The sequence below is a fragment of the Neocloeon triangulifer genome, unplaced genomic scaffold, assembly GCF_031216515.1.
Source record: "Neocloeon triangulifer isolate White Clay Creek 2 clone unplaced genomic scaffold, ASM3121651v1 ptg000012l, whole genome shotgun sequence".
Taxonomy (NCBI): Eukaryota; Metazoa; Arthropoda; class Insecta; order Ephemeroptera; family Baetidae; genus Neocloeon; species Neocloeon triangulifer.
The window spans coordinates 1147486-1171512 of NW_026775554.1; the positions used below are offsets into that span (position 1 = coordinate 1147486).

Genomic DNA, 24027 nt, shown 5'->3' on the forward strand with positions numbered 1-24027 from the left:
CCACTCGGTGTCGATTATTTTGTATCCCTTTGGAGTTTTTTCAGAAACGACAGACTCAAATTTCACATGCGACGTGTTTCTCCTAAAAATTAAGTAAAAAAATTTCTGGTCACATTTGAATAAAGAATAATTTAAATTTACGTGGCCTTCAAGTTTTGCAAAAAATGCGACACCAATCTTTCGATCGGTTCTCGAAGAAGTAAAATCAATTTTGCATTCGGAATGGCTTTTTTCATCCTCTCAGGAACCTGCGGACTTTCAAAGTAGCAAGGCGATTTTTCTATTACAATATCGTCTGAATACGACGGTTTCGATTGTTTTCTGCAAGTTTAGGAATTAAATCTTAAATAATTTCAAAGCCTTTCTCATTCAATGACTTACTTGTAATGCCCAAGGCCTTTTCTGTAAAGTTTTTCAATGCAGAAAAATTGCGACTCCAACATTCGCGCCTTGACCTTTGGATGGGTGGCGATGAATTCGAGAAGGGCCCGCGTGCCCCCTTTCTTGACCCCTATAATGACCGCATTCGGCAGTCGTTTGGTCAGTTGTTTAATTTTCACATTCAAGTGTCCACCGGTGCTGAAAACCTGCAGAAATCGCAAATCGATTGTGTAGCCGAGAAGGGCCAAAGCGAGGCAGCTCACGAAAAAGTAATTCAACACTTTTAAACAGCCCATGTTTTTCTTCAACGTGTTTTGTTTCTACTTTGCCTCGACTAAATAGATAAAATGAAAATTTCCTCTGATAATAATTTCCCTCGCTTGAAGGAAGTGATATCAGCGCCCACTTGAAATTTTTTGCTTCTTCATAAACTCAAGCAAACAAAAAATAATAAATTAATTCATTTTATTTTCATCTAAACAAGTGGGTGAACAATTTACGAAAAGGAAAAAAATTTTAAATACAATATATTATTTTTTCTATTGTTATGAAAGAAAATGACAGAATTTTGTTTTTACAATATTCGTTTCTGGAAAGTGGAAACTATTTTTGTTTTATCAGATAAAACACATTTCCAAATTTTCGTCAGGAACACAGGCGGTGTTTGTGACAATGAGATCAAACTCGTAAATCAATGCTGGGCGCATCCGGTTGCGGTTTTGCAGTTTAAACCAGCTCGAGTGTGCGAAAAGGAAACTGTGCAGTTGTCGCGCCGCGTTTGTGACGGCCGCGTTAATCTCTGGGCATGTTAAATGTTGAACAACTTTTTGAGAAGTCGCAGCTGATACGTATATGAAATACGACCGCTCTGATTAGACGCCACCTTTTTATGGCTCGGCGCGGAACTAATAAAAAGTGTCAAGTATTTTATTTTCACTATCTGTGGAAAAGGCGCGCAGTGCAAAATCTTATATATTGTCCGACTGCAGCCACTTTTTTCTGATTTCTTGCCCCAAAGTGGCGCAGTAATGAAAAAAGTTGGCCCTGAAAGCCATTCATTGTCTGTGGCTGCAGGGATTCTTTTAATTGGGCCCACGATTCCTCCCACATTTCATTCAATGTGAAAAAACTGCAGAAGCAGAAAAGGAGGAAGAGAGAGAAATTCTATTTCATTTTCACTGGTTTGTTTGCTAAAATGACGATTATTAATTAATAATTTTAAATTAAATATTAAATAGAAGTTCATTTATTATTTTAAGGTCTTTTATAGCAAATTTTTTAACATGGGCAATATTTTTTAAATTTAATTAGACTGAAAAAGTTTACTAAAAGAATTAAATTTTCAAAATTCACATCAAACCACTTTTCAATCAAAAGATTTAATTAAAAATTTCACCGTTATTAAACAAATATAAGAATTTTTCCGCTTTTAAACGTGGAAAATAAAGCTTTGAAATACACAAGAATATGCGTTTAACACAAATTGGACGCTTTGATTCAACAGAGAGAAAACGAACGGGTCGGCGAAGCGCGTGTCGAGGGAAAGGGTTGTACATTCATATAAGCCTCGCGCGCGTCTCCAGCACCGCGCCTGCTTCAAAAGCACTCTTCGGTATTTAATGAGCGGAATGAGAACCTTTTCCGTTTGCCGCCGCCGCCTTTTATTTTTCCCTCTGTGCGCACTCATTAGTTCATGGCTTATTCAGAGCATCTTTTATGCCGCTACACACAAAACACCGCACACACAGGTACATTTATATTTGCATACTTTCGCTGCTGCACGCGTCGCCATTAACCAGTAATGAATGCCCGCGTGTTCATTGTGCGCTTTTGCGAGAACTAAAATAATATATTTCACCGTTTCCCGGAATAAAGGAAACAAAGAGACGCCCCGAGCCATACATCGATTGTCAAACATCGGAAATTAAAATAAAAACATTTTCTCCTACCCAAAAACATTTAATTGAAACAGTGAAAATTAGTTATCCTCCAGTCGTGAGTACAGAAAAAAAATTGCACAGAAATAATTGTCAGACACGAAAAAAAATAAGTTCTATATTGCGGATTGAAATTTGCTGGGAATTTTGGTCGATTTGCAAAAATCCAAGCTTTCGCTGGAGGAATTACTCTGTACTTAATCAAAGTCAAAACTGAAACATTAATCCAGTCGTTTGAAAAGTAAGTTTTCAAATATATATTCTTTTTTTATTTAAATGATACAGCGATAATATTAAGTGATTTAATTTTGACAGAAAAAAACTTTAATTTTCTATTTCAAAGTATAGAATTAAAATAAGCTTCATCTGCGTCGGCAACCAATTAAATTAACGAGGAAGCAAAAAATGAAAGCGCAATCATTGGTGTTTACTTTGGCGCGCTGATTCTAGTGCCAGAGCAAACTCATTGCAATCACGCGATTGCAGGCAAAATGTTTATTTAGAAGCTCGATTTATTTTGATTTCAGGGCTTTCATTACTAATTCCGCCGTTTTCCGCGACGCCTGAGATAATTCTCGGCTGCATCTCAAAATTAAACTCTCGAGAGCTAGGATTAAAGACTGAGCTTATTAATGAGACGGATTTCTTCCCACAAAGGATAAAAGGCTGCGTGAAATTCCGCTGGAGAAAAGGAGCGGCGAACCGAAGGAAATAATTACTCATTAGCAGGAGCGTGCGTTTTATTTTTAATTGGGATCCTCGCAACTTTGTAACAGAGAAAGAAACAAGATTAATTACCGAGTATCCTCGACACAAAGAAGGTCTTGTAGTTGTTTTGAGAAGCTGCTGCTCTATGTTGAGAACAAGCTTTTTATTTGCTCATTTTTTTGCAAAAGTATTAAATCGTTTTTCTCCTGCCAGATAAATTATGTATAAGAAACTTTTCATGCTAATTATAATGCTCTAGGCAAGTTACTTAATTAGATGGGTTTTTTATAAATGTCATTTAAAAACTATTAAAAATTTATTTAAAAGTTTTTCACTTGATTTATTTATTTAAATTGGTTCATTAAAATTTATTTAAAATTCATAAAAGATCTTTGCAAGTATCCAAATATTAATACATATCTTTTCTCTAACCCTTTCCATCTTCATTGTAACTCTCAAAATACAAATCCCCTTTTTGCTTTATATAAAATAAAAGAGGTGCAATTATTCTCGCCACAGCTGTCATGGGGTGAGCACCGTCGGTTTGCGGTCGTTAATTGCGCTTAATGAGGGTGAAAATTCGGCCTCATTGTCTTTGGAATTGCAAGAAAATTTTCTTTGCCCGAATCCATCGGAATTAATCTTGGCAATTTCCAGCTCTTCACAAGCGCGCGTAAAACAAGCCCCACACTTGATGTCCTTTTTAGAGGGCCATTGTGCGGCGGTGCACACACGTGACAGGGTCTTTGAGACGCGTAATGGGCTCTGCTGCTGGACGCAAAGATAAAAGGTAGATAAACTTGCTCCGGCGGCCTGCCTGACGGAATTCGGCTGTCAGCCACTTTTGCAAACCGCAAAGACCTATCAATCTACCACTGCGCGCGGCCCTTCCCTTGTATTATTACACGGCCCTGCTGAGTGATTGCTATTGATTTCCGCCGAGATAATAAAATGCCGGCTGCTGCGTTTCTATCAATTCTTTCCTTTTTTTCTTCCCCTCGCTGGTAATTTCGCAGGCAAGGTCGCCGCCTTTCCAAACAAGAGAAATCTTAATTTTCTTTCGCCCATCGCGAGATTAAGGTTTGATTCAAAAGGCGGAAACTTAATTGGATGCCGACTCGTGTTTCCCTTCCATCTATGCTATTTCTTCCTCTTCTTTCTAATCAAATAAGGTTTTTTCCACATTTGCTGATTGTGAAAATTTTAAAATCATTTCCAGTTAATCGCAAAGAGAAGCAAGTTTTTTAATTAGTCTCTTAATTATGAAATTAAAAGATGGAACATAGAAAACTTTTAAATCAGTTAATATCGAAATTTCCTGGAAATAATTTTTGTCAAAATGGAAAAGACTTTAAGACAATTTTTAAATAAGTTGGCGTGGAGAAAAAAAATTCAAAAAGACTATATATTATTCGACAACATATTAGCTATTTAAGAACTCATTTTTGGAGGTTAGAATTTACATTTTTGCCCTAATAACTACCAAAATTGGCTTTAATTTTTATAACTTAGGAATATTTTGGCTTTACTGTTAAAATTCAATTAATTGAACTACATAAAAATTTGAAAACATGCAATAGGAATGGAATGTCAAACCCCAATTTTTTGCGTGTTTTACATACAAACAAATAAATTCCCGATTAAATTTTTTCAACTCGATTATTAAGCACTATGAAGTTACAAACAAACAACTTTTAATTCATGTGTTTTGTAATTCCGCCTGTTCAATCAAATTTTAGCGCTTCCACGATTTCCTCTCTGCTTTGACCTTTTTGTATTTGCAAAAACGTTTCGGATTCAATTAGGTCGTGCAATAATTTCGCTCCACCTCTGTTTTCATGCGCCCGGCCTGGAACAATAAGTTTGTGCGAGTTTTGTGCCCTTTTGATTGCATTAATTAACGCTGCAAATCCACCCAGCGCAGTCGGACTGACTGCCGGCGGCGGCTGTCAAATTCACATCACGCGCGTTTACGACAGCCAAAGCATCGCTTCAATTCGCCCCTGGAATTTGTGCTGCAGTAAAACATTTGCATATGCGGGGGTGAAGAAGGATCACCTCGGTGACGCGTAGGGATGCTTCGGTCGGGGGCGGCGAAAGATGCCAATCTCGCGTGGCCCGCGGCCGATGTTGTTGACCTACTCAGATACGCTTTACGAGCCAACAACTTTAGCCGAGCCGAACGACGATCAAACACTTTTCCAGTCCGTTGTCATCCATTGCCACGCGGCCTGATAATCCTGTGCAGGACCCACGATGGCCGCACATCGACGCGTGTTTGCTTAATCGCGAGTTAATTCCACTTGAAATTGACCTAAGGGAAAATTGAAACACTTCTGTTGGTCAAATTTTGTAAAGATTGGAATAAACACCTGCCTGAAATTTCATTTCTTATGCTTCCGAAAACATATATTCCGTAAAAAAAGCTTTTTTAATAATTTTTGGGTTGATGTTTTTGTCATTTCTACGAAAAACTATTTTGAAAAATTTAAACAATAAATAAATCTTTGAAATATAAGAAAAGAATTTAATCAAAATTAACATATTCCTTGTCCAATATTCGCAAATTTAATGAGAAGCCACAATATTCAATTAATATAAATTTATTTAAAAGTTTCCAACTATTTAATTGAAAATTGTGAAGTTAAGATTCTTCTATATTTAATTTTTCCCGTTTAATTATTTGAGCATTGGTTTGGAGAAATTGTTATAAAATTAAGACGAGCCAAGTTAATGTTGCAAAAAATTGTCCGAGATTTGTATCCAGCCGCCAGAAACCACAATATATTTTTTTATAAAATCATGAAATTGACCGAAAGTTTAAAAATTTTCCCCCAAAAAAATTGGCAAACGGTTCAAAAAAGTCAAAATTGAATTTGAATCTACTTATTGTAATTTTTACATCTCAAAACGATCTTAAAACTCAAAAAGCAACGTTTTTGAGAAAAAGTTGATAAGTCGTTTTGCTCATAATTAGGCCGTTTTTTAGTCAGAGTTTTTCAGTGAGTTCTAAAAAGTTCATTAAAAATAATTAAGCAATATGAACCAAATTCTATTTCAGAAGCAACAACCTAAATTTTGTTTCAAATTTCCTGTTTCATATTTCAAGTTTAATACTAAATTGTATAAAAGATTAGAGTGAAACGTAGCTTTTGTGCTTCCATCTAAAATTACTATAAAACATTGTTTGGGTGCAGCAAATAATCTCTGCGCAAACTGAACCACACAGCTCGGCCAAAAGGGTAAAAAATAGAGAACTAAAATGCCAGCGCACTCGGCACTAACAAGATTTCGGCGCGCCCGAGCCAAAAATCTCCTTCTCCTGCGAGGCAAACTTTTAAACGCGCGGATTTGCTAGAAACAAAGCTGCGAGGGTATAATTTCCTCTGCTTTGCTATCTGATCGGGCGCGAGTAAACAATCGCTGATCGATGCAATCATCAGCATGCGACGCGCGAATTTGCATGCCAGATTGCGATTTTATCTTCTCTCTTTCCATCTAATGACACGGCGCGGTGCCTTTGTGTCTAAATTTGAGCGGCGCCTGCAAGCTATGCTCGCCCGGATGCTGCCTCGGACGTGCGGGTTGCCTCCCGGTGCAGGCACAATTAGCGAGAGATCATCTGCCTAATACGTCCCATCCGCTCTTACTCACCTGTGCACGCACGTCGAAAAAGAAAAGGACGCGGAAAAAGCTTCAAACTCGGATTAATTACACGAATGCAGGCCTTTTCGTTCCTGCGCAAAATGCCTTCATCAATTTATTTCCAGCGCGTTTTGATTTTAACTTTTTTAATTTTTTTTCTTATATCGTCGGCTACGCGGACAGATGGCCAGTCCGTCGCTCCGCTTTTTGACACAAATGGCCACTAGCCATTTGCGCCGTTGGTACAAATGGCCACTTGACAGCTTTTAAATTATTTAAAATTTCAGCGTTGATTCATAATTAGATAATTAATTTTTTGATTTGCTAGTTTAAAATAAATTCCGTCTGGGAGAGGAGTTATTAATGTTTCCGCGAGAATTTTGTTCCATCAATTTTAAAAATAGAGAAAAGCTTAAAACAATATAAACCTTTATAGAAAAATGTTGCCAATTAAATTTCCTACAATTTCTTCCATTGGCTTAAAGGCGTCAGAAATTTTTTCACTTACGTACGGAAGGCTAAAAGTCAAAATATTATTTTTATTCATAGAATAAAATTTTTTAGAATTTTTTTGAGATAGCCAATCGATTGGAAATTTAATTTTAAATCTAGCTTCCAAATTACACCAAAAAATATTGAGTCGTTTTTAAGTTGCACTTTGTTTTCTCGTGAGCGCTCTGACGGCACCCTCGTCTTCAAAAGCAGTTTGAAGGGTGATCACATTATTATATTCTTATTTTAAAACGGCTCAATATTTTTTGATGAAATTTGATAACGAAGGTGAAAATTGAATTTCCAATCGATTGGCTATCTCGAAAAAATTTAAAAAAATCTTATGCTATAAAAAAAATAATATTTTGACTTTGAGCCTTCCGTATGTAAGTGAAAAAATTTTTGACGTTACTAAGCCAATGAAAAAAATTGTAGAAAATTTAATTGGCAACATTTTTCTGTTTAGGTTATTATTTTTTATAACTTTTCTCTATTTTTAAAATGGACGGAAAAAAATTCTCGCGGAAACATTAATACCTCCGCTCCTAGACGGAATTAATTTTAATCTAGCATTATCAAAAAATACATGATTAAATTGAACTTCATCGCTGAAATTTTGAATATTTTAAATTCACGCGTTCGCGCAAACGTCTATCACAACGAGAGCATCCTTCGCAACACTTCATTTGATTGAGTCCGTCCATTTGAATTAGTAATTAACTAATAATGAGATTTTACTTCTCCTCTCCTGCTTTGATTTTACATGTTCACGTAGACCTCTCCCTTTCAAACCTTTTTTGGTACAATAAATGCAGTTTGAAACAATTATTTCTTTCGGCTTTAAATGAAATTCATTGACATGAGCGTCTCTCTCCTCTATAGTTTTAAAGTATTTGCCGCAATTATGCTTATAATTGCATCTGATTGCAACATCTGCATGATTAATTTTTACATGCTGAGACAAGCCAACAAAATTTTTATCGCAGTAACAGCAAATTTTGCCTAACCTTGATTCAGTCTTTCCTCCAGCGTCGGCACTTGCTTTTTCTTCACTTGGCAATTTTTCCAAAGAAACCCAACACTGCTGCAATTTTCCATCTGAAATTAAGTTTTAAATTATACTGTTTAAATTCAATAATTTCTCTTCACCTGTGTAGTTTTTATGCAGGTCCTGAGCATTTTTGTCAACGTCTTGTTCTGGCCACCAGCACATATCATAATCATCTTCCCCATTTGCTTCATTGTGGCTTTTATTATGATAAAACCTGCAAAACAAGTTCTATTTGAATTTTAATGCATTAAGTCATTTATTTTAGTGGTTAAAGTGATTTACGATTTGAAAATAAACTACAGTAATCGAAACAAAAACAAATTATAGTGCAAGTTCATGGACGTAAGTCCCATATATGCATTGAACAGATCTGATATATATCCGGGGGCCCATGGGGTCAAAGGGCCTGGGGCATGGACCTAATAATCTGGTAAATCAATGGCCTGGGGCATATCAAAGTTGCTGAATTAGGCAACCCACAACGCACATGTGACAAGCCGCTGCCTAATTTACAGGAGGTTCCGAGCCCCTAAATTGAGACCCTTAAACATTGACAGAATGTGCGCTAATTTAAAAAAAAAAATATGGAAAAATATTAAGAAAAAGTTAAAGTTTCAAGGAGAATTGAGTGATTGTTATTTGTTATTATAATTTCTGGAAATTATCGGAAATTATAGTGCTCAACTTGCTCGAGTAATTCTCATTTCGAGAGCAGGCAATAGATTTTTCACTTCTTAAATTGTTTTTCTTCATCTTTTAATTTCATTTGAGCAGAATGATAATCAATAATATTTATATTTTACAAAATAATACCTGGCGTCCCAAACGCAGAAGTAGCAGAAGAGGTCTCGGTCGTCGATTTCTTTGGCCAAAGTCGTGCCCAAGAAATTCAGACACCACTCGGCCAACTTGTCCTTGTCCAATTCGGCCGCTCGGTGGCCGCCGTCGGCCGCCGGACGCTCGCAAAGTCGGCACAACTCACCAAACATCTTTCACAGCCGACTCAACAAGTTGTTTATTTTATAAACAGCTGAGGCGTTTTTTCAGCTGGAGGCGGAGCTTATTTTGATAGCTAAGCGCGCGAAAGATCACGTGTGGCCGTACAAATTTACGTTAAATTATAAGTATCTCGTGCTTTTTCGCGCGCGCTTCACTTTCAAAATGAGCGGAACCTGAAAGCGCCACGGCTGTTTTGTAAAAATAATAAACAACTTGTTGAGTCGGCTTTGGAAGATGTTCGCCGAGTTGTGCCGACTTTGCGAGCGTCCGGCGGCCGACGGCGGCCACCGAGCGGCCGAATTGGACAAGGACAAGTTGGCCGAGTGGTGTTTGAATTTCTTGGGCACGACTTTGGCCAAAGATATCGACGACCAAGACCTCTTCTGCTACTTCTGCGTCTGGGACGCCAGGTACGTATTAAATTATAAATTCAGTGTTAAAAGAGATTTAATTATTTCCTCTCGTTACTTGCCCTTTTACGGTGGACATTCAAAGTATTTTTAAAATAAATAATTTTGAATCTATATTGAGGAGAAATTACCACCAGAGTTAAAAAACTTGCAGAACAAAAATGATGTGAAATACAAATTAAAAAATGGATGTTAAAACAAAATTGAACAAATTGTATGAGCAAATTGAAAATAATATAGAGCACCGTAGAATTTCTTTGTAAGCACTAAAAGATTCTAATTTGAAGCAATTAGTCTGATAAGCACCAGCCGATAATTTCTTCGGTAATTGGCTGGACTTGTAATGAAAAATAAATAAATATCTTTCAATAAACAAAAAAAAAAAAAAAATTGCAGGTTTTATCACAGCAAGACCATCAATACCTACGATGAGAGCGATGACTTTTGCTGGTGGCCGGAGCAAGATTCCAACAGAAATACTCAAAACCTGTATAAAAATTATGGCGGTAAGAAGATTCTCATGTGATTATAAAGAGATGTTTATCGGTGCAAATGATTACAGCTGGAAAAGTGCAGCAGTGTTGGGTTTCTCTGGAAAAATTGCCAAGTGAGGAAAATGCAAGTGACAGTGCTGGAGGAAAGGCTGAGTCAAAAATATTCGAAAATTGCGGCTACTGCAACAAACAATTGATTCATTTAGTAAGGCATATACAGAATAATCATGCAGATATTGCTATTAGATGCAATTATCACTCACTTTGCAGCAGATATTTTCAAACTGTTGAAGAGAGAGACGCTCATGTAAAAGAATTTCATTTGAAGCCAAAAGTAGAAATTCTTTACGACTGCATTTATTGTCTTAAAAAAGGTTTTAATGTCAAGGCTCTATGTAGACATGTTAAATCAAAGCATCGTGATGTGGCAATCAGGTGCAGTAATCATAGTTGTGCTTTGTATTTTAAAACTCGGGCTGAGATGGATTTGCATTTAGAGAAAAAACACAAAAGTAGCAGAGAAAATGAAAAATGTAAATGCTCAATCTGCGACTATAAAGCTGGAAGTTGGCGTTTCATTGAAAATCACGAGGCAAAAGCTCATCAAGTGCTAAAAATAATCAAATGTCAGAAATGCCCAAAAACTTTCTCAAGTAGAATTGATTTGAAACTTCACTTTAATTGTACTCACAACTTTAGAAAATGCCCTGCTTGCAATTTTAGAATTAAACTTTGCAATTACTCTTCTCATTTTACAAAACGTTTTTGCAGGAAATGCAAATCCGGTTTTGATTGTTTAGAATTTCTCAGAAGGCATGAAAAGAATTGCAAACATGGATTACAATGTGAACTTTGCATGAAAAGTTTTAGGCAAAAAGCTTTGTTGCAATACCACGTGAACTTGAAGCATTTATTAGTTCAGAATGTGCGATCTTCAAAATCCAATTCGAGCTTAAATTTTCAGAGATTGAATACAATAAAATCAATCGCTAAGAAATTTAATTGTGCTCACTGCAGCAAGGAACTTTCATCAAAATACAGTATTGAGAATCACTTGGCATGTGTTCACAATCTGATTGAGAAAAAACATTGTTGCGATCAATGCTTGGCTAAATTTTATGATGCCTCAATATTGAAAAAACACATTCGCAACATGCACTTAAATGGCAAAGCAAAATGTAAAATTTGCAACAAGGAAATGTCCTGTAGTTCTTTAAGAACGCACATGATTAACATTCACTGCGCCTTAGAATGAGAAATCGTCTGCGGCTTCAATGCCCACCAGATTCACATCCGGTGCGCGCAATCAAGTAGCCCAGGCCTGGAAAATATTTCAAGTTTTGCCCTTTGGACCTGAGCCAACGTCAGAACAAGATTTTTTTTCTTTTCTCTACTGCTTTTCCTGGAATAATAATCTTGTAAATACATTTATGAACTTAGAATAATTTCAAACTTTTGATGATTAGTAAAAACAAGGTATGAAAGAAGATAAAACCTTTACATGTTTTTAGATTTATATTATTTGTTATCGTTAAGATTTTGGTTTTCAGTTACAGATTGTTTTTCGGGACAAAAAGGAATTGTATAAATTTGTGAATCCAGAAATAAATGATTGAAATACAAAACACAGAAGTTTTACGTATCAATTCATCAAAATTAATTTTCTAGAATATATTCAACCATAGTTCTTAAAAAAGTTTTGAGTTTTTCTTTATATCATTAATTTCCCTCATAATATTTAAGAGAGAAAGAAATTCCTAGTTTTTTTTTTTATTTCGTATCATGTCTTATGGAATGTCGTTGAATCATTGCCGTCTCCTTCAGCTCCTCTCAAAATTTTCCTATCCCAAATGAGAATTTTTTCACGGAATTGTGGAGATTATTTAATTTTTTTTTATCATGATTTAAACAAAATTCACATATTATTGACGACATGAACATTGAAGACAAAATATATATAAATGGTTTAACAAATTGATTTGTATGGTCAGTTTTGAAAACGACAATCCTAATTAAATTAAGGAAATTTCTCAATTTTAAAAAAAGTACATGCATAGAATATACTTCTAGCTTTTTTTTAATTGTAATTCTTATTTGATTTTGCATCGTAATTAAATAAATTTAATCTATATTTGCGTAACTATAACTTAAAAAATTACTACGTTCCTTTATGAAATAAATTTGTTTAAAATTGATTTTACCTTTATTAAATTATTTCGAATCTTTTTTAGGCATAAACGTTTTTAAACATCAATACACTACCACAATCTTCGTGTTTTTTACTGCTGCAAAATAAAATGATTCCGTGAGCATGAAAATAAAAATACTGTAAATGTGCAAGTGCTTGAAAGCAGCAATTTCACTTTTCACGCGGGCGCCAAATCTCATTTTAAGAGCGGCGATCGAGGTGTCGGAGTAAAAACCGAAATTTCAGAGCAAAAGGAAGACGAGACGAAGCCAAAAACAAGAAGCGCAGCAACACGTACTCCTCTGGGCTGCGAAAAAAAGAGTGTGCAGCTTGTTTTTATTGCTCGCACCATATCTGCTTAACGATTTCTTGGCCGGCGAAGGAAGTTATTTGGCCGCGTGTGCCGCGTGTATCGAGAGAAGCGCTGCCCATAAAAGAAACAATAATAGTAATATTTGGCTACTTCAGATAAGCGAACGGGTGCGGGCGGGCGGGCGAGCCAGCGAGCGAGGGGTGGGGGTGGCGCTGGCGCGCCAGGGGCGGCGCCGCCGCCGCCGCTGCTCAGCCTCCTCAGACCGTCTCCGGCACTCGCAGTGATGACGACCGCTCTTGGTCTTTGTGCTCCTCTCTAATCTCACCAGCAGCAGCTCCAAGAAGTTCCGCCGAGTTTTGCTTCCTCCACTCGAGACCGTCGGTGAATTCTTTCTTCGATTCCGCGATCGGTTTCCGTCGCGTCTGCACAAATGTTCGCGTCCACCAAACACGTGCTGCTCGCCCTCGTGGCCTTCAGCGTTCACATTTTCGGTGAGTGCCCAATTTTTTATTGTAAAAAACGAGCCTAAACTCGGAAAATCAGGAAAGGAAAATTGAAAAAATGCAAATTTTACTTTCAAAAATTTTTATTTTCTGTTCAAATTTTCTTGGTTTATAAAAGCACAAATTTATGGGAAAATTACCAAAATTGTCACTGATTAATTAACTATTGCAACGACTTTGAATAAAAAATGTGGAGAAACGTAAACAATTTATATGAGAGTGGCGTGGTGGACTATTCGGGACTATCAAAACGAAATATGAAGGTACAGAGAGTCGGAGTCTTTTGTTGTTTAGCGCGTCAAAAAGTGCTCTGCATCATGTTCGGGAGGTGCCGCAACTTGTCTGCTCGAGATTTGTGCCGTTTCCTCTCCGTTGTTGGAATTCCTGCACCAAATGGGGGCATTTCATACAGACCAGCGGCACCTGGCTTATTTAAGGAATGGAGCTTGGCAGGATCATAGACAAAAAAGATAAGAAAATAAGAAATGAAAAAAAAAACAGAAAAATGCAGCGATTTGAATTTATACTAATTTTAAGGCTTTTTATGATCATTTAATGTGAAGAACTATTTTACTGCAATTTATATGAACCTCTAAATTTCTATATTCAAAATCTAATCAAATTAATTTTGAAATTTAAAAAAAATATATTTCCCACGCCTTTTTCGTTATGATAGTTAAAAATGTCAAATATTGTGATTGGAGGCTATTTTTTAACTGTTAATTATCAAGTTTTAGATTGGATTGAAAATCTCATTTAGCTTTACAAAATTAAAGTTCATTGTCAGAGAGGGTTGTAATTTTTTTGTAATTTTCTGTGTATATGCTTTGAAAAATTGCTGAAAACAAGCGAAAGTTAATGCCAGCAGCTTTTACACCCACGCTGCTCTTTCTGGAAATTGCCTATTCAATTTGCGTCGTGACTTTCCGGGTCTATTTTCACCATGGCCTCCAGAAATTTCCATTTTGAAACATTCTCGTGTTCCCTTGACAAGCATGACATCAGTTATTTGTCTCTGAAAGTTTTAGAAAGTTAAAATTATTTAAAAAAATTTACATTATATGCTGGAAATTAGAAACAAATGAAAGAATTGAGATTATTGAAAATATAAAGAAATCTTTAAAAATTTGTTTCTGCATTCTTCTGTAAAAATTCCAATGTTGCTGGTTCTAAAATAAATTTCATTGTGTAAAGAGTTTTGAAAATTGATTTTGTGCCAGTTGAGCTTAAAAATGCAACAATTTTACACTAAAGCTGAGCATATTCATAGCCCATTCGATTTGCATTTTCACATAATATTATAAAACCCAAAAAACATGGATTGGCCGATCAGCCTCCGGAATGGAGTGAAATCGGTGTGAAGTTTAATGAAGCCCGATATAACATGTTGGCCGCCGCCATTTGGACGGACGGACGGACGGGCTGATTTAAAATTCAAATTTGTCCCGCGCTTATTAGTCGCCGGTAGCATTGTTTGGCGCGCGGCATCAATAATTCATTAATGGCAACACACTATGCACGCTCGGGGGCGTTTGATCAGATTATTATGGCCGTTAATTCGGCCAATCAGATTTACGGCCGCATCAATTTGCAATAGTCGAGTGAGTGCATTAAATCACGAGATTCGTCCAATATGCGCTTTTGTTTCTCGCTGCATATTTTTCCCTCGGCCGCCGCAGAGACCGCTAATTAATTTAAAAGCAGCTCGCTGATTGCGTCCGCCGGGAGAGAGATTATTCCGGCAAAACCACCACTCGATGATGCGCTCAATGTTATGGTAATCAGTATAATTATTTTATATTTAATTTTGCATTTTGATTTGCGCGTCAGAAATGGGTTAATCGCGAGCTTTTTGCATTATTTATTCATTCAATTTTGTTCAATTTGCGTCATCGGACGTTTCATTTCCAAAGTGTTAAAATATAATCCGCAATGAATGAGAGATTTTTGTGCGATTTCCATACTATGGCATTAATTTATCAAAATACAAGCAAGAAACTTTCAAAAGCACATTTATTTTGAAACTTTCTTGCACTTCAACACACATGTTTTCAATTTTCTTAAATGCAACGATGATTTTTGAAGTAATTTTTGTGAAATTTTCAATTATTTCAGAACTGCAGGTATTTACATAGAAATAAATTTTCCTTGCCAAAATTTAGGTTTTGATTTAAAATTCGGCTTTAAAAGTTGAAGCTAAAAATAAATGTATAAAAGTCAGGAAATAGAGAAGAAAACTTAAAATTTATTAACTAAATTTGAATTTTTATAAATTTGTTCAAAATTGATTTAAAGAGTCATTTTTTTGTAAATTTATAAATAAGGTGTCATTTGATGGCAAACCTTTATATGATTTTTTTTGTTTTCTCATAAAAATACTCGTTATTTTCATTTCCTATACTTTTATCAGGAAAGTATTTTGTATTTTCCACGTTCAACCGCATCAGTCGTTTCAATGAAGTTAAGCAGATTAGAAAGAGAGACCCTGTGTGTCTGATGTGATTAAAAAGATCGGCGAAAATGCTCTCTTCAGCGAACGCGTTTGATATATTTAAAGCGTTTAGCAAACAGGTGAACGCGGCCGAAGCGACCCGGCGGTGTTTCGAGCTCAGTGGCTGGAAACAATGGTCTCGCTGCAAATCGCAGTTGACAAAGCGGGCATTAAAAGTGTGGTGTGCATGTCTAAGTAAGTAAAAGAGCAGAGAGCGATTTCGAAATCGCCAGACTGCGAATAAAAAGAATGCAGATTTAAAACTGGACGGATTTTACAATTAGAGTTAAAAACAAATGAATATAGAGAGATGGTTCAGAGATCCCTGCTGTCACTAATTCCTCTAATTTAAATTTACAGGATATTAATTTCTATATAGGTTCTTGAAGTGGTTGTTGTGGAACCTTAATTTTGTCACTCGAGGTGATCATTTTTGATGAAATAAAATCCGCCTTCCTCGGTGAAGATGAACAACTTTATTGTGTCTGCATGGTACAGAAAATCCCTGCTCACATTATTTTATTTCATCAAACAGGATATAAATTTGTCAAAAGACACGAAATATTAAGAACAGGCTTAATTTTGATGGTAATTTTTCCCTAAATTAGCAATTTTGATGTCTGTTCCAAGCAGAGTAAGAAAAATTTAAGTTATTGGAAGAACTGAATTTTTGATAATAATTTTCTAAATTATTATCATTTTTATTTAATTACTTGGCTAAATTTGATAAAAATGTCCACAAATCACGTTCTTATCACCCCATTTAATAAAAATGAGAAAATAAAATCTATTGTTACGACGTAAAAAATTAAAAATTTACATTGATCTCTTGTTGTTAGGAAAAGGTTCACAAGTTTTAATTTCAGTGAAGATTGAAGATAATCATAAGATCCTGCTTAATCTGCGACCTCTGAGAATGATTATGAAAGTGGGGCTCTGAAATCCATACATAACTCTTGAAGAAAAGAATGCTTCATTTCCAAGTTCAGTCACGGAGGCTTTTGAAAATTGGATTCTTTACTTGAAAATTTAATTGAAGTTAATTTTAATTAAGTTTTTCCCTTTAATGTATCGTGTATCCACATACTCGGCAGCTCTCTCGAGTTTAATTTTCATTGACCCCGTCATAAAGTGGAGAGTTTTATTGGCGGACGCGCTGCTAATGCAATAGTGCAGCTCTTTTATTGTTCTAATCCCTGGCCGGACGCTGCAATAACCGAATTACGTTCTTGCGTCGTCTCGCGAACGTGTTGCAAAGAACGGCGCCGGCTTAATTCAATTGAATTTTTCCGTCGTCCTACGACGATCATTGTCCCCGCGCTGCTCTTTCTCTCTGTCGAATAAATTGCCCGTCCGGCGGGTTTTGCATATTATTCTGTTTAGCTCTTTTTGCTGTGAAGCACAGACCGCGGTGAATTATTCAGTGCAAACGCGCACGTTTTTGGTGTGCGCAGAGATTGCTGAAATGTGCGTATATTTTCGCCGCCGGCGTTTTTCCAAATAATATTTTTGCCCAACTTTGTACGTTGGTTCAAACGAATTTCATGCCGCAATATACAGGCTTAATTAATGGAGTGACGTGATTTGTTTGCTTTTTACCTGAAATTGTCGGTGGTGATTACTCTTGTTTGTAGTTTTTATTTTTATACGCAAAAATATCAAATTAACTTGATTTTTCGGTTGAAATTTTGAGCACTTGTTCAACAGATTGAATTTAAGGCTAGTTTTAAAATTGATTTCATCTTTCATCTTATTTATGTGTAAGATTTTTAAAACACAGTTTTTTAATGTTATTAAAGTTTGAAATATTTTATTTTGAAAGATAAATTTTTTTATTAACATCAGCTATTTTATAACTTTCAAAGCTGCATTAATGAATTTAATTTCATTAACCTCACATTTGAAAGTTAAAACTAAAAAGTTTAGCGCTCTCTTTTTATAATAAAATGTAGATTTTTTTTTATAATTTATTGCATTTCCTCAATTAAAACTTGTTGATAAACATAAAAGCAAGATTGGCAAATTAATATTTTCCTCTGTTTTGATCTTTCCTAATGACGAAAAAATATGGCAGCAACTTAAATTCCAAAACATTCTATTTCACCCTCATAAAAAATTGCGTTTAATTAAAAAAGCCTCTACATTTCTGCAGACAATGAAATTTTTTTCCGCATTTTCTTCTAGAGTTTCCAAGAAAAAGCTTGGCTACTTGGCAACGACCTTAATGAATTCAAAAGGTTGCAAAAAGCAATGTGCTTGCTCATCACCCCTTTTCGAGGTTAATTTTCGCCCTGGGCCAGTAAATCACGCTTATCTGCGCGGGCAATCGCTAATTATTATTGCCTCGCAAAAAACCAGCTCAAAATTCGCGTTGCAACAATAAATAATGGAGCGGCGCGCAGACTTTGCTCAACACGTAATGGCCCTTGCGTACAGTGTGTTTGTTTAATGGCTTAATCAAATTAGAGAGCTGCTCGCAAAGTGTCACCTCGGCATGCAGGCCGAATTTGGCCATTATTATTTCAACGGCGAGAGCGGGGCCGAGGGATTTAATCCTTGCGGTTGGCGCGGCGATTCAAACTACACAAAAGCGGATGAGCCGGGTTAAAAACTCGGCGCGATATTTGCTCTCGGGGCCGCGTGAATGAAGAGGGCGGAAAACCTCGTCCTATTCATTATTCTTTGTTTCATGCCGAGACGTTCATGTGTATTTGAAACCTCCTTTTTAATTTTGAAAGAGTTTGTTGATTTTCCGCAAATGGAATTTTCAAAACTCCTTTTGCTGATCCTCTTATATGACAAAACATTTTTGTGTTTATTTTTCCTGGAAAAAATAAAACAATGTTTCGTGGTAAAAAAAAAAAAAATACATCAAAGCGTGAATAAATTTTTGCCCCAAAGCCTGAGAGATTTGAATATTTGCTTATTGTAAGAGAATGGAAAGTTTTTATTTTTGGTGAATTTCGAATTCTCCCACGCGTAAATTATATCCAAAGCATGTCGTTTGATAAACAAATCCTTCATTTGGAAGTTTCACAAAGAACATGAGCGCGGCAGAGAGGAAAAGGAAATAATATTCTGTCTATAAAATACCCAAATTATTATTACTTAACTCTTTAAGTGTTTTATAATAATTTCATTGATTTATTGTGTGAAAGTTTTATTTCTATGTAATAAATGGAGCGTGCAAATGTATGAGGAAATCAAACATCAGATTTTTCAAACTTTTCAGCTTTCAGCTTTATTTTTTAAAACTGGCAAAACACGCTCTCTGCAGCAAACGTTAAACTTTTTGCTGACGTCAGTGTGTGTTTGGATTTCCTGGAAAAGCATTTGAGCCTCTTTTGCTATCAGATTAAAACAAAGCAACAACAGAAAATCAATTTTTATTCTCTTTAAACATTTTCAAAACTTCCACTTTTTTACAAAATTTAAAAAGCAGATTCATAATCTTAAATTGGTGTGGTTCAAAATCAGTTTAAATTACTGGAAAAGAAGTTCCAATTTGTGTCATAAAAGTATAATTTAGAGGCCAAAAACACTGTAAATTTCAATTCCTATTTTCAATGCTTCTGCAATTTTGTGAAAATTTAAAATTATCCAAAAATTTCGGATTAGTTTTTAATCTTACTATCTATTCAAAATTTATAAAGATCAATCAGTACAAATGTTCATTTTTTATTTCCCTCATCGTCAGTCTTCATTAACACTGATATATCCCTTTGAGTGGAGATTTCTTTCATTTTTTTATTGCTTTGCTAGGATTGGGGAAAATTTTCAATTTTTAGAGGCACTGGAGTCATGAAAATCAAGTATATTCAAAACATTTGAGAGGCTTTAAAGTTTGCCAATTTTTGTACCAAAATATCAGATTCTATTGAAATAACCGCAAAATTAAATGGAGGGAAAAATTATGATCCGCCCGTATTTTTTCTCCGCGCCTCTTTTCGTTCATATAATTTCAATGATGGGGCTGGCGGGCGATTGAGCAATTATTGACGCACTCGGCCCCTCGCGTGCCGCGCACAATTGATATAAAATAATTGGCTTTTGTATTTCTACACAAACGGCGCCGTGCAGTGTAGTTTTCGCGCTCATCACTCACCGGGGAGGCCGAATTGGCGTCCATTTGCCAAATTCGAACACGCGCCGCGTTTATAATTCGCAGCCGCGGTGGATTGAAACAATAATTCATTTGAATAATTTATATATTCGCCATCCAAAATAATTCTACCTGCTGCGTCGCCATAAATTGCACATATGAAAATTGGTGACGTCTGCGCGTTTCCAGCCCCAAAATTTGTGCACCGCTTTTATTAGCCGTAAAAGTGTCGCGCTTCGGCTTCTTCTCCGCAGGGACACTAAAATTTTATCGCCGTTCAGAGATTTGGCTCGTAGTAAGTCGAAGAATCTGCGTAAAGTTTATAAAGTAACAAGCAGACTCGTTTGACGCCCGTAAATATTTAAATCCAATCGCAACTGTAAAAGTTCCAAGAAAATTTGAGCGGTTTTACGTCTGGAAAGTTGCGGAAAATGGGAATTATAGTGACGCGTGCCGAGAAATAGCAGTTTTATGGAAATGGGGCATTTAGACCAATCAAAGAACTATGAAATTTATCCTTCTCTCTAAAGAATCAAATAATCAATACATATGATTTAACTTAAAATTGCTGTAAATAAGAAATTAACAGAAATTATTGTTTGAAAGACAGTGAATTGGTAAAATGAATTTCAATATTTTTTAGTCGATCTCACGTTTTCAAATTATTTAAAAAAAGTTTTACAAATATGTTTCTTTTATGCAATAATTTATTTTTAAATATGGTAAAAATAAATAAAAAAAATGTTTTTTAAAGCAATTAAAAAGATAGATAACACGAATAATAAATAATATGGATTTTGATATGAACTCTATCTTATTGAAATATTTTTCTTTTTATAATTTTCTGTTCCACATTTGATAGAGTTGCAAATTTTATTCAGTCTTTGCTATAATTTAGCATGTTTTTCATATTTCATGTAGATTCAAACAAAACTAAGTAAAATTTGAAGTTAAATTGCCGTATTTTTAAAAAATTTCTCTTTTTACAAATCATCAAGATTAAAAATTATTGCCCTGTTCCATTTGATTTTGAGGTGGTTTTCCGAATATCCATTTTTACCTAATTTAAGGCAATGAGAGGAGATAATTTGTTTCATGTTTTCATTATATTTCAATTAATTTCTCAATTTTGAAAGTCATATTAAATTTCAATTAAAATCTTATTAATCCTATTAATTATAGTTTTGGCTGAGGCCATTTTGGCTGGTTTTAATATTTTCTTTTTCGCCATGTTAAGGTGATACGTATTTAAATTTTCAACAAATTTTCTACAATTGCTTCTTTTTCGGTAAAAAAAAATATTTTCATTAAAAGGCCTTTTCATTCAAACTTGCACATCTTTTTTTTTAATTTTTCACTGCGTCAGCAAATAACACGGGCACTCAAATAATGAGACCAATTAAGAGTGGCCTAATTCGGAGATTGGCACCCTCGGTGGCTGAGCACACTGCGGTTGTGAAACCGAACCGACCCCTGGCTGGCAGGCACGCTGCGGCGTAAAAACCAACCCCATTATAATTCCTCCTCCTCGTGCCCTGCACTACTTCTTGCCAAGCAGCGTGTATAATAAAAATATTCGCGCGCAACGATGGAGCCATTCTGGCATAAATTTGCAGTAAAACTTAACAATCAGATTCAATTTTCGTATATGCGGGGGAGAAGAAGAGGCTTGGGCGGTCCTCTGCATTTTTATTACCCTTGTTCACCAGCATAATCAATGATGTGATGGGCTTGCTCGAGCCGGATTAGTTCGTTTTTTCACAACCCTACTTTTTTATAAGAGCAGGAATAAACATGGATTTTTAATTAAAGCGTAAATTTTTTCTCCATTACTCAGCAAGTGCATTAAAAGCGGCTGCTTTTCATATTCTTTAGAAGGCAATTCGCTTTATATTGTGCGATCGTTTTTGTTAATTATGCAAACTCGAGCCTTTGTTTTCGCTCGACGCCGCTGCCGCTGAAATTAGTTGCAAATTTAATTGCCAAGTTGTGTGAAAAGTAATTATTTTTGAGCGTTGCTGCTAATTATCCGTCAGAGAAAAATTACTTCTTATGATTACCGGAATTAAAATTGGCGCGCGCACATTTCGCCCCGCGGTTTTAATCATCTGCCTGCGCCTCTTTGTTCGCGGCTTTTCACATCGACCGCAAAAACACACACGCACGCTGCATTGTGTATCAAATGGAATACGTCAAATTCAGAGTAAGCAAAGTACGAATTTTAATTATTGCCTCGCTCTGCGCCTGCTTTCAATTACCATCTGATGTCCGTTGATGTTCCATCGCGATGATTAAAAAAAGATACAACTAACTCGGCTTCGCTCTGTGTTTTCCGCATTAAACCTCTCTCACTATATTTGCTAATTACGGCGGCGCTGAAATGATGGAGTGTGTTTTTCCCTGCTGCAAATATTTGCTCGTCATTAACGGGGAAATGAAAAAGGTGCTTTGCAGGTGAACGACAAAACCAAATAATTTTCGTTTTTTTTTCCTTATATTTGACATTCAAAATAATTAATTCTGTGAATACGATAAATTGGCAAAAAATAATGTCGATTACAAAAAGTGAAATAATGTTTGTCGAATAAATGAGGTGATTAACAAATTTGCTTTTACACATAGTATTTAGAACCTCATAAAATTAACAAAAAACTTGATAATGAAATTTTGAAGTGATGTTAATATAATGAAATTCTTCTCTGATAGTTCTTAAAAATTTTATTTCTAATGAGATGTATGACAGTAAAATTGTAATTCTTACCATTGGGAGAACTTAGATTTTGAACATAAATATTGCTCTTTGAATCTAAAATATTTTGTTTATCCACATGATACAAATTTCACTAAACAACTTTGTAACACCCAAATGAATCTGGAAAAACAAAGCTCCGTTTTATTAATTTTGAATGTCAAAATAGGAAACTGGTTGATCTTGATCCACTTTCATAGGAAAAAGACTAGAAATAGATGTATGGGGATCAAATCACCCTTGGAAACGTGTTAAACATATCATGAAATTTGAGATTGGAACGTTGCTCTAGAATTTCTCTGGGCTCGTGTTCATTGTTTAGGAATTTCTCCGCAACATCTTTAAAGGAAATCGATGAAAGGTGAAAAGGTCGTGATTAAATTTCAAATCGTTCTTGATAATTTTATCTGATTCAAAAATCTCTTTTGCAAATGAATATTGAAAAGCGGCGAGTTCGTAATTTAGAAAACTTTGCGCAGTCTTTATGGTTGAATTAACATCAAAGAATGCCCACAATTTAGCCCGAGGACAGAATAAGAAGGAGGCGAAAAAGATAAAGTTTTAGAGAGAGACTGAGGGCGAAAAAACGGCGATCCATTATTTGATTATGCATCAGAAATTCGTCGGCTTTTTCGGAATTAATAAAAAAGCAAAAAAAGGCGGCGGGTTTTAAGAAAGAATGAGAGAAAGTTGAAGCGGCGGGGCTTGGCGAAAACTTTTTAATTCAATTGCAAAGGTATCCGCAGCGCTAAAGTAGAAGAGTAGGAAGAAGTGGGCGAAGTGGGTGTAATAAGCTTAAATTCTCGAGATCGCCGCCTATTATTCATCAGTCGCGTTCTCACTTTTCATACATAAATGAAGCTCGAAAAGTTCGCCTCTTTTCTCGTATTTCCAGTTTCGCCGCTGCCATTTATCGCTAATTTTATAATGGATTCGCATCCAATGCGATTTTCCTCGCAGGCATGACGCGAAATTAATTACAAACCAATCTTAATTAAAAGCAAATATTTCCCCCGGCGGAATTAATTAGCGAGATTTTTTCTGCTGACGTTTTTTACAGATTACTTTTGGATTTTTACGACACGGAGACAGATAATCTGCTTCACGATATTTTGTGTATATTTTGCAATAAAAAAAGGAGGATGTGGCGCCGAGCCAAAATTGATAATGAGCTTGCACAGAAATCACGATTCGCCTCATTTGATGGTATCTCTATTTTTCTTGTCTGCGCCACAAAAAAAAAGCAATTTCCAACTGTACGTATAAACCAATTTGCTTTTTCTGTGCAAAATACATATTTTCGAATAACATAGTCGCGGAGAATGGAAAAAGAAGCCTCACATTTTCTCTCTTTTCAATAAAATGTATCTCTCTCGAGCTGCGGCGCATGATGTGTATAAAGAGAGCTCTAATGATCCTCCTCCGTACGTCTCTCTCAGGCGCTCCATTTTCATTCTGATGAAATTATTCTCATGATAAAAATACGTTTTCTCATCGCGTACAATAATTTCCTGGGGGGATTTCTGCTCCACTCGCTGCTGTTTCGCGCGCCGGCAATAAAAAC

The 24027-nt window shown here is 35.7% G+C and overlaps 3 protein-coding genes across 7 annotated transcripts in view; 2 read left to right on the forward strand and 1 right to left on the reverse strand.

Annotated features, from left to right (window-relative positions):
• The window catches only part of LOC132198317 (uncharacterized), a 57949-nt gene extending 48724 nt beyond the window's left edge, over positions 1-9225 (reverse strand). The window contains exons 1-4 of one of the 4 annotated variants that reach the window (XM_059622283.1): positions 9028-9225; positions 8313-8428; positions 8171-8261; positions 4877-5340 (exon numbers count right to left, since the gene is read on the reverse strand). In XM_059622283.1, the coding sequence (XP_059478266.1) occupies positions 5196-5340; positions 8171-8261; positions 8313-8428; positions 9028-9203 (528 nt within the window). In that variant the 5' untranslated portion in view covers positions 9204-9225 and the 3' untranslated portion in view covers positions 4877-5195. Of the gene's footprint in view, positions 1-4876; positions 5341-8170; positions 8262-8312; positions 8443-9027 lie in introns of those variants that run through there. The other 3 variants (XM_059622285.1, XM_059622284.1, XM_059622282.1) reach the window with 3 other exon arrangements.
• A 197-nt stretch (positions 9226-9422) lies between these two features.
• On the forward strand, positions 9423-11882 carry LOC132197132 (zinc finger Y-chromosomal protein 1-like). Of its 2 annotated transcripts, XM_059620213.1 has the most exons (4): positions 9423-9623; positions 10020-10129; positions 10186-10322; positions 10388-11869. In XM_059620213.1, exons 1-4 carry the CDS (start codon positions 9448-9450, stop codon positions 10406-10408), a joined length of 444 nt encoding a protein of 147 aa, XP_059476196.1. In that variant the 5' UTR covers positions 9423-9447; the 3' UTR covers positions 10409-11869. The 2 variants fall into 2 exon arrangements, with proteins under 2 accessions (XP_059476196.1, XP_059476195.1); XM_059620212.1 differs by having other exon boundaries at positions 10186-11882.
• A 981-nt stretch (positions 11883-12863) lies between these two features.
• LOC132196516 (uncharacterized) overlaps positions 12864-24027 on the forward strand; it is a 105330-nt gene continuing 94166 nt past the window's right edge. Inside the window, exon 1 of the mRNA XM_059619232.1 lies at positions 12864-13109. Coding sequence (XP_059475215.1) covers positions 13049-13109 — 61 coding nt within the window. The 5' untranslated portion in view covers positions 12864-13048. The remainder of the gene's footprint in view (positions 13110-24027) is intronic.

Excerpts from the sequence above, each read along its gene's own strand:
- LOC132197132 (XM_059620212.1), top strand. The coding sequence starts at position 9,448 with ATGTTCGCCGAGTTGTGCCGACTTTGCGAGCGTCCGGCGGCCGACGGC. Across the intron at positions 9,624-10,019 it reads TTCTGCGTCTGGGACGCCAG|GTTTTATCACAGCAAGACCA; the intron begins GTACGTATTAAA and ends AAAAAATTGCAG. Across the intron at positions 10,130-10,185 it reads CCTGTATAAAAATTATGGCG|CTGGAAAAGTGCAGCAGTGT; the intron begins GTAAGAAGATTC and ends AAATGATTACAG.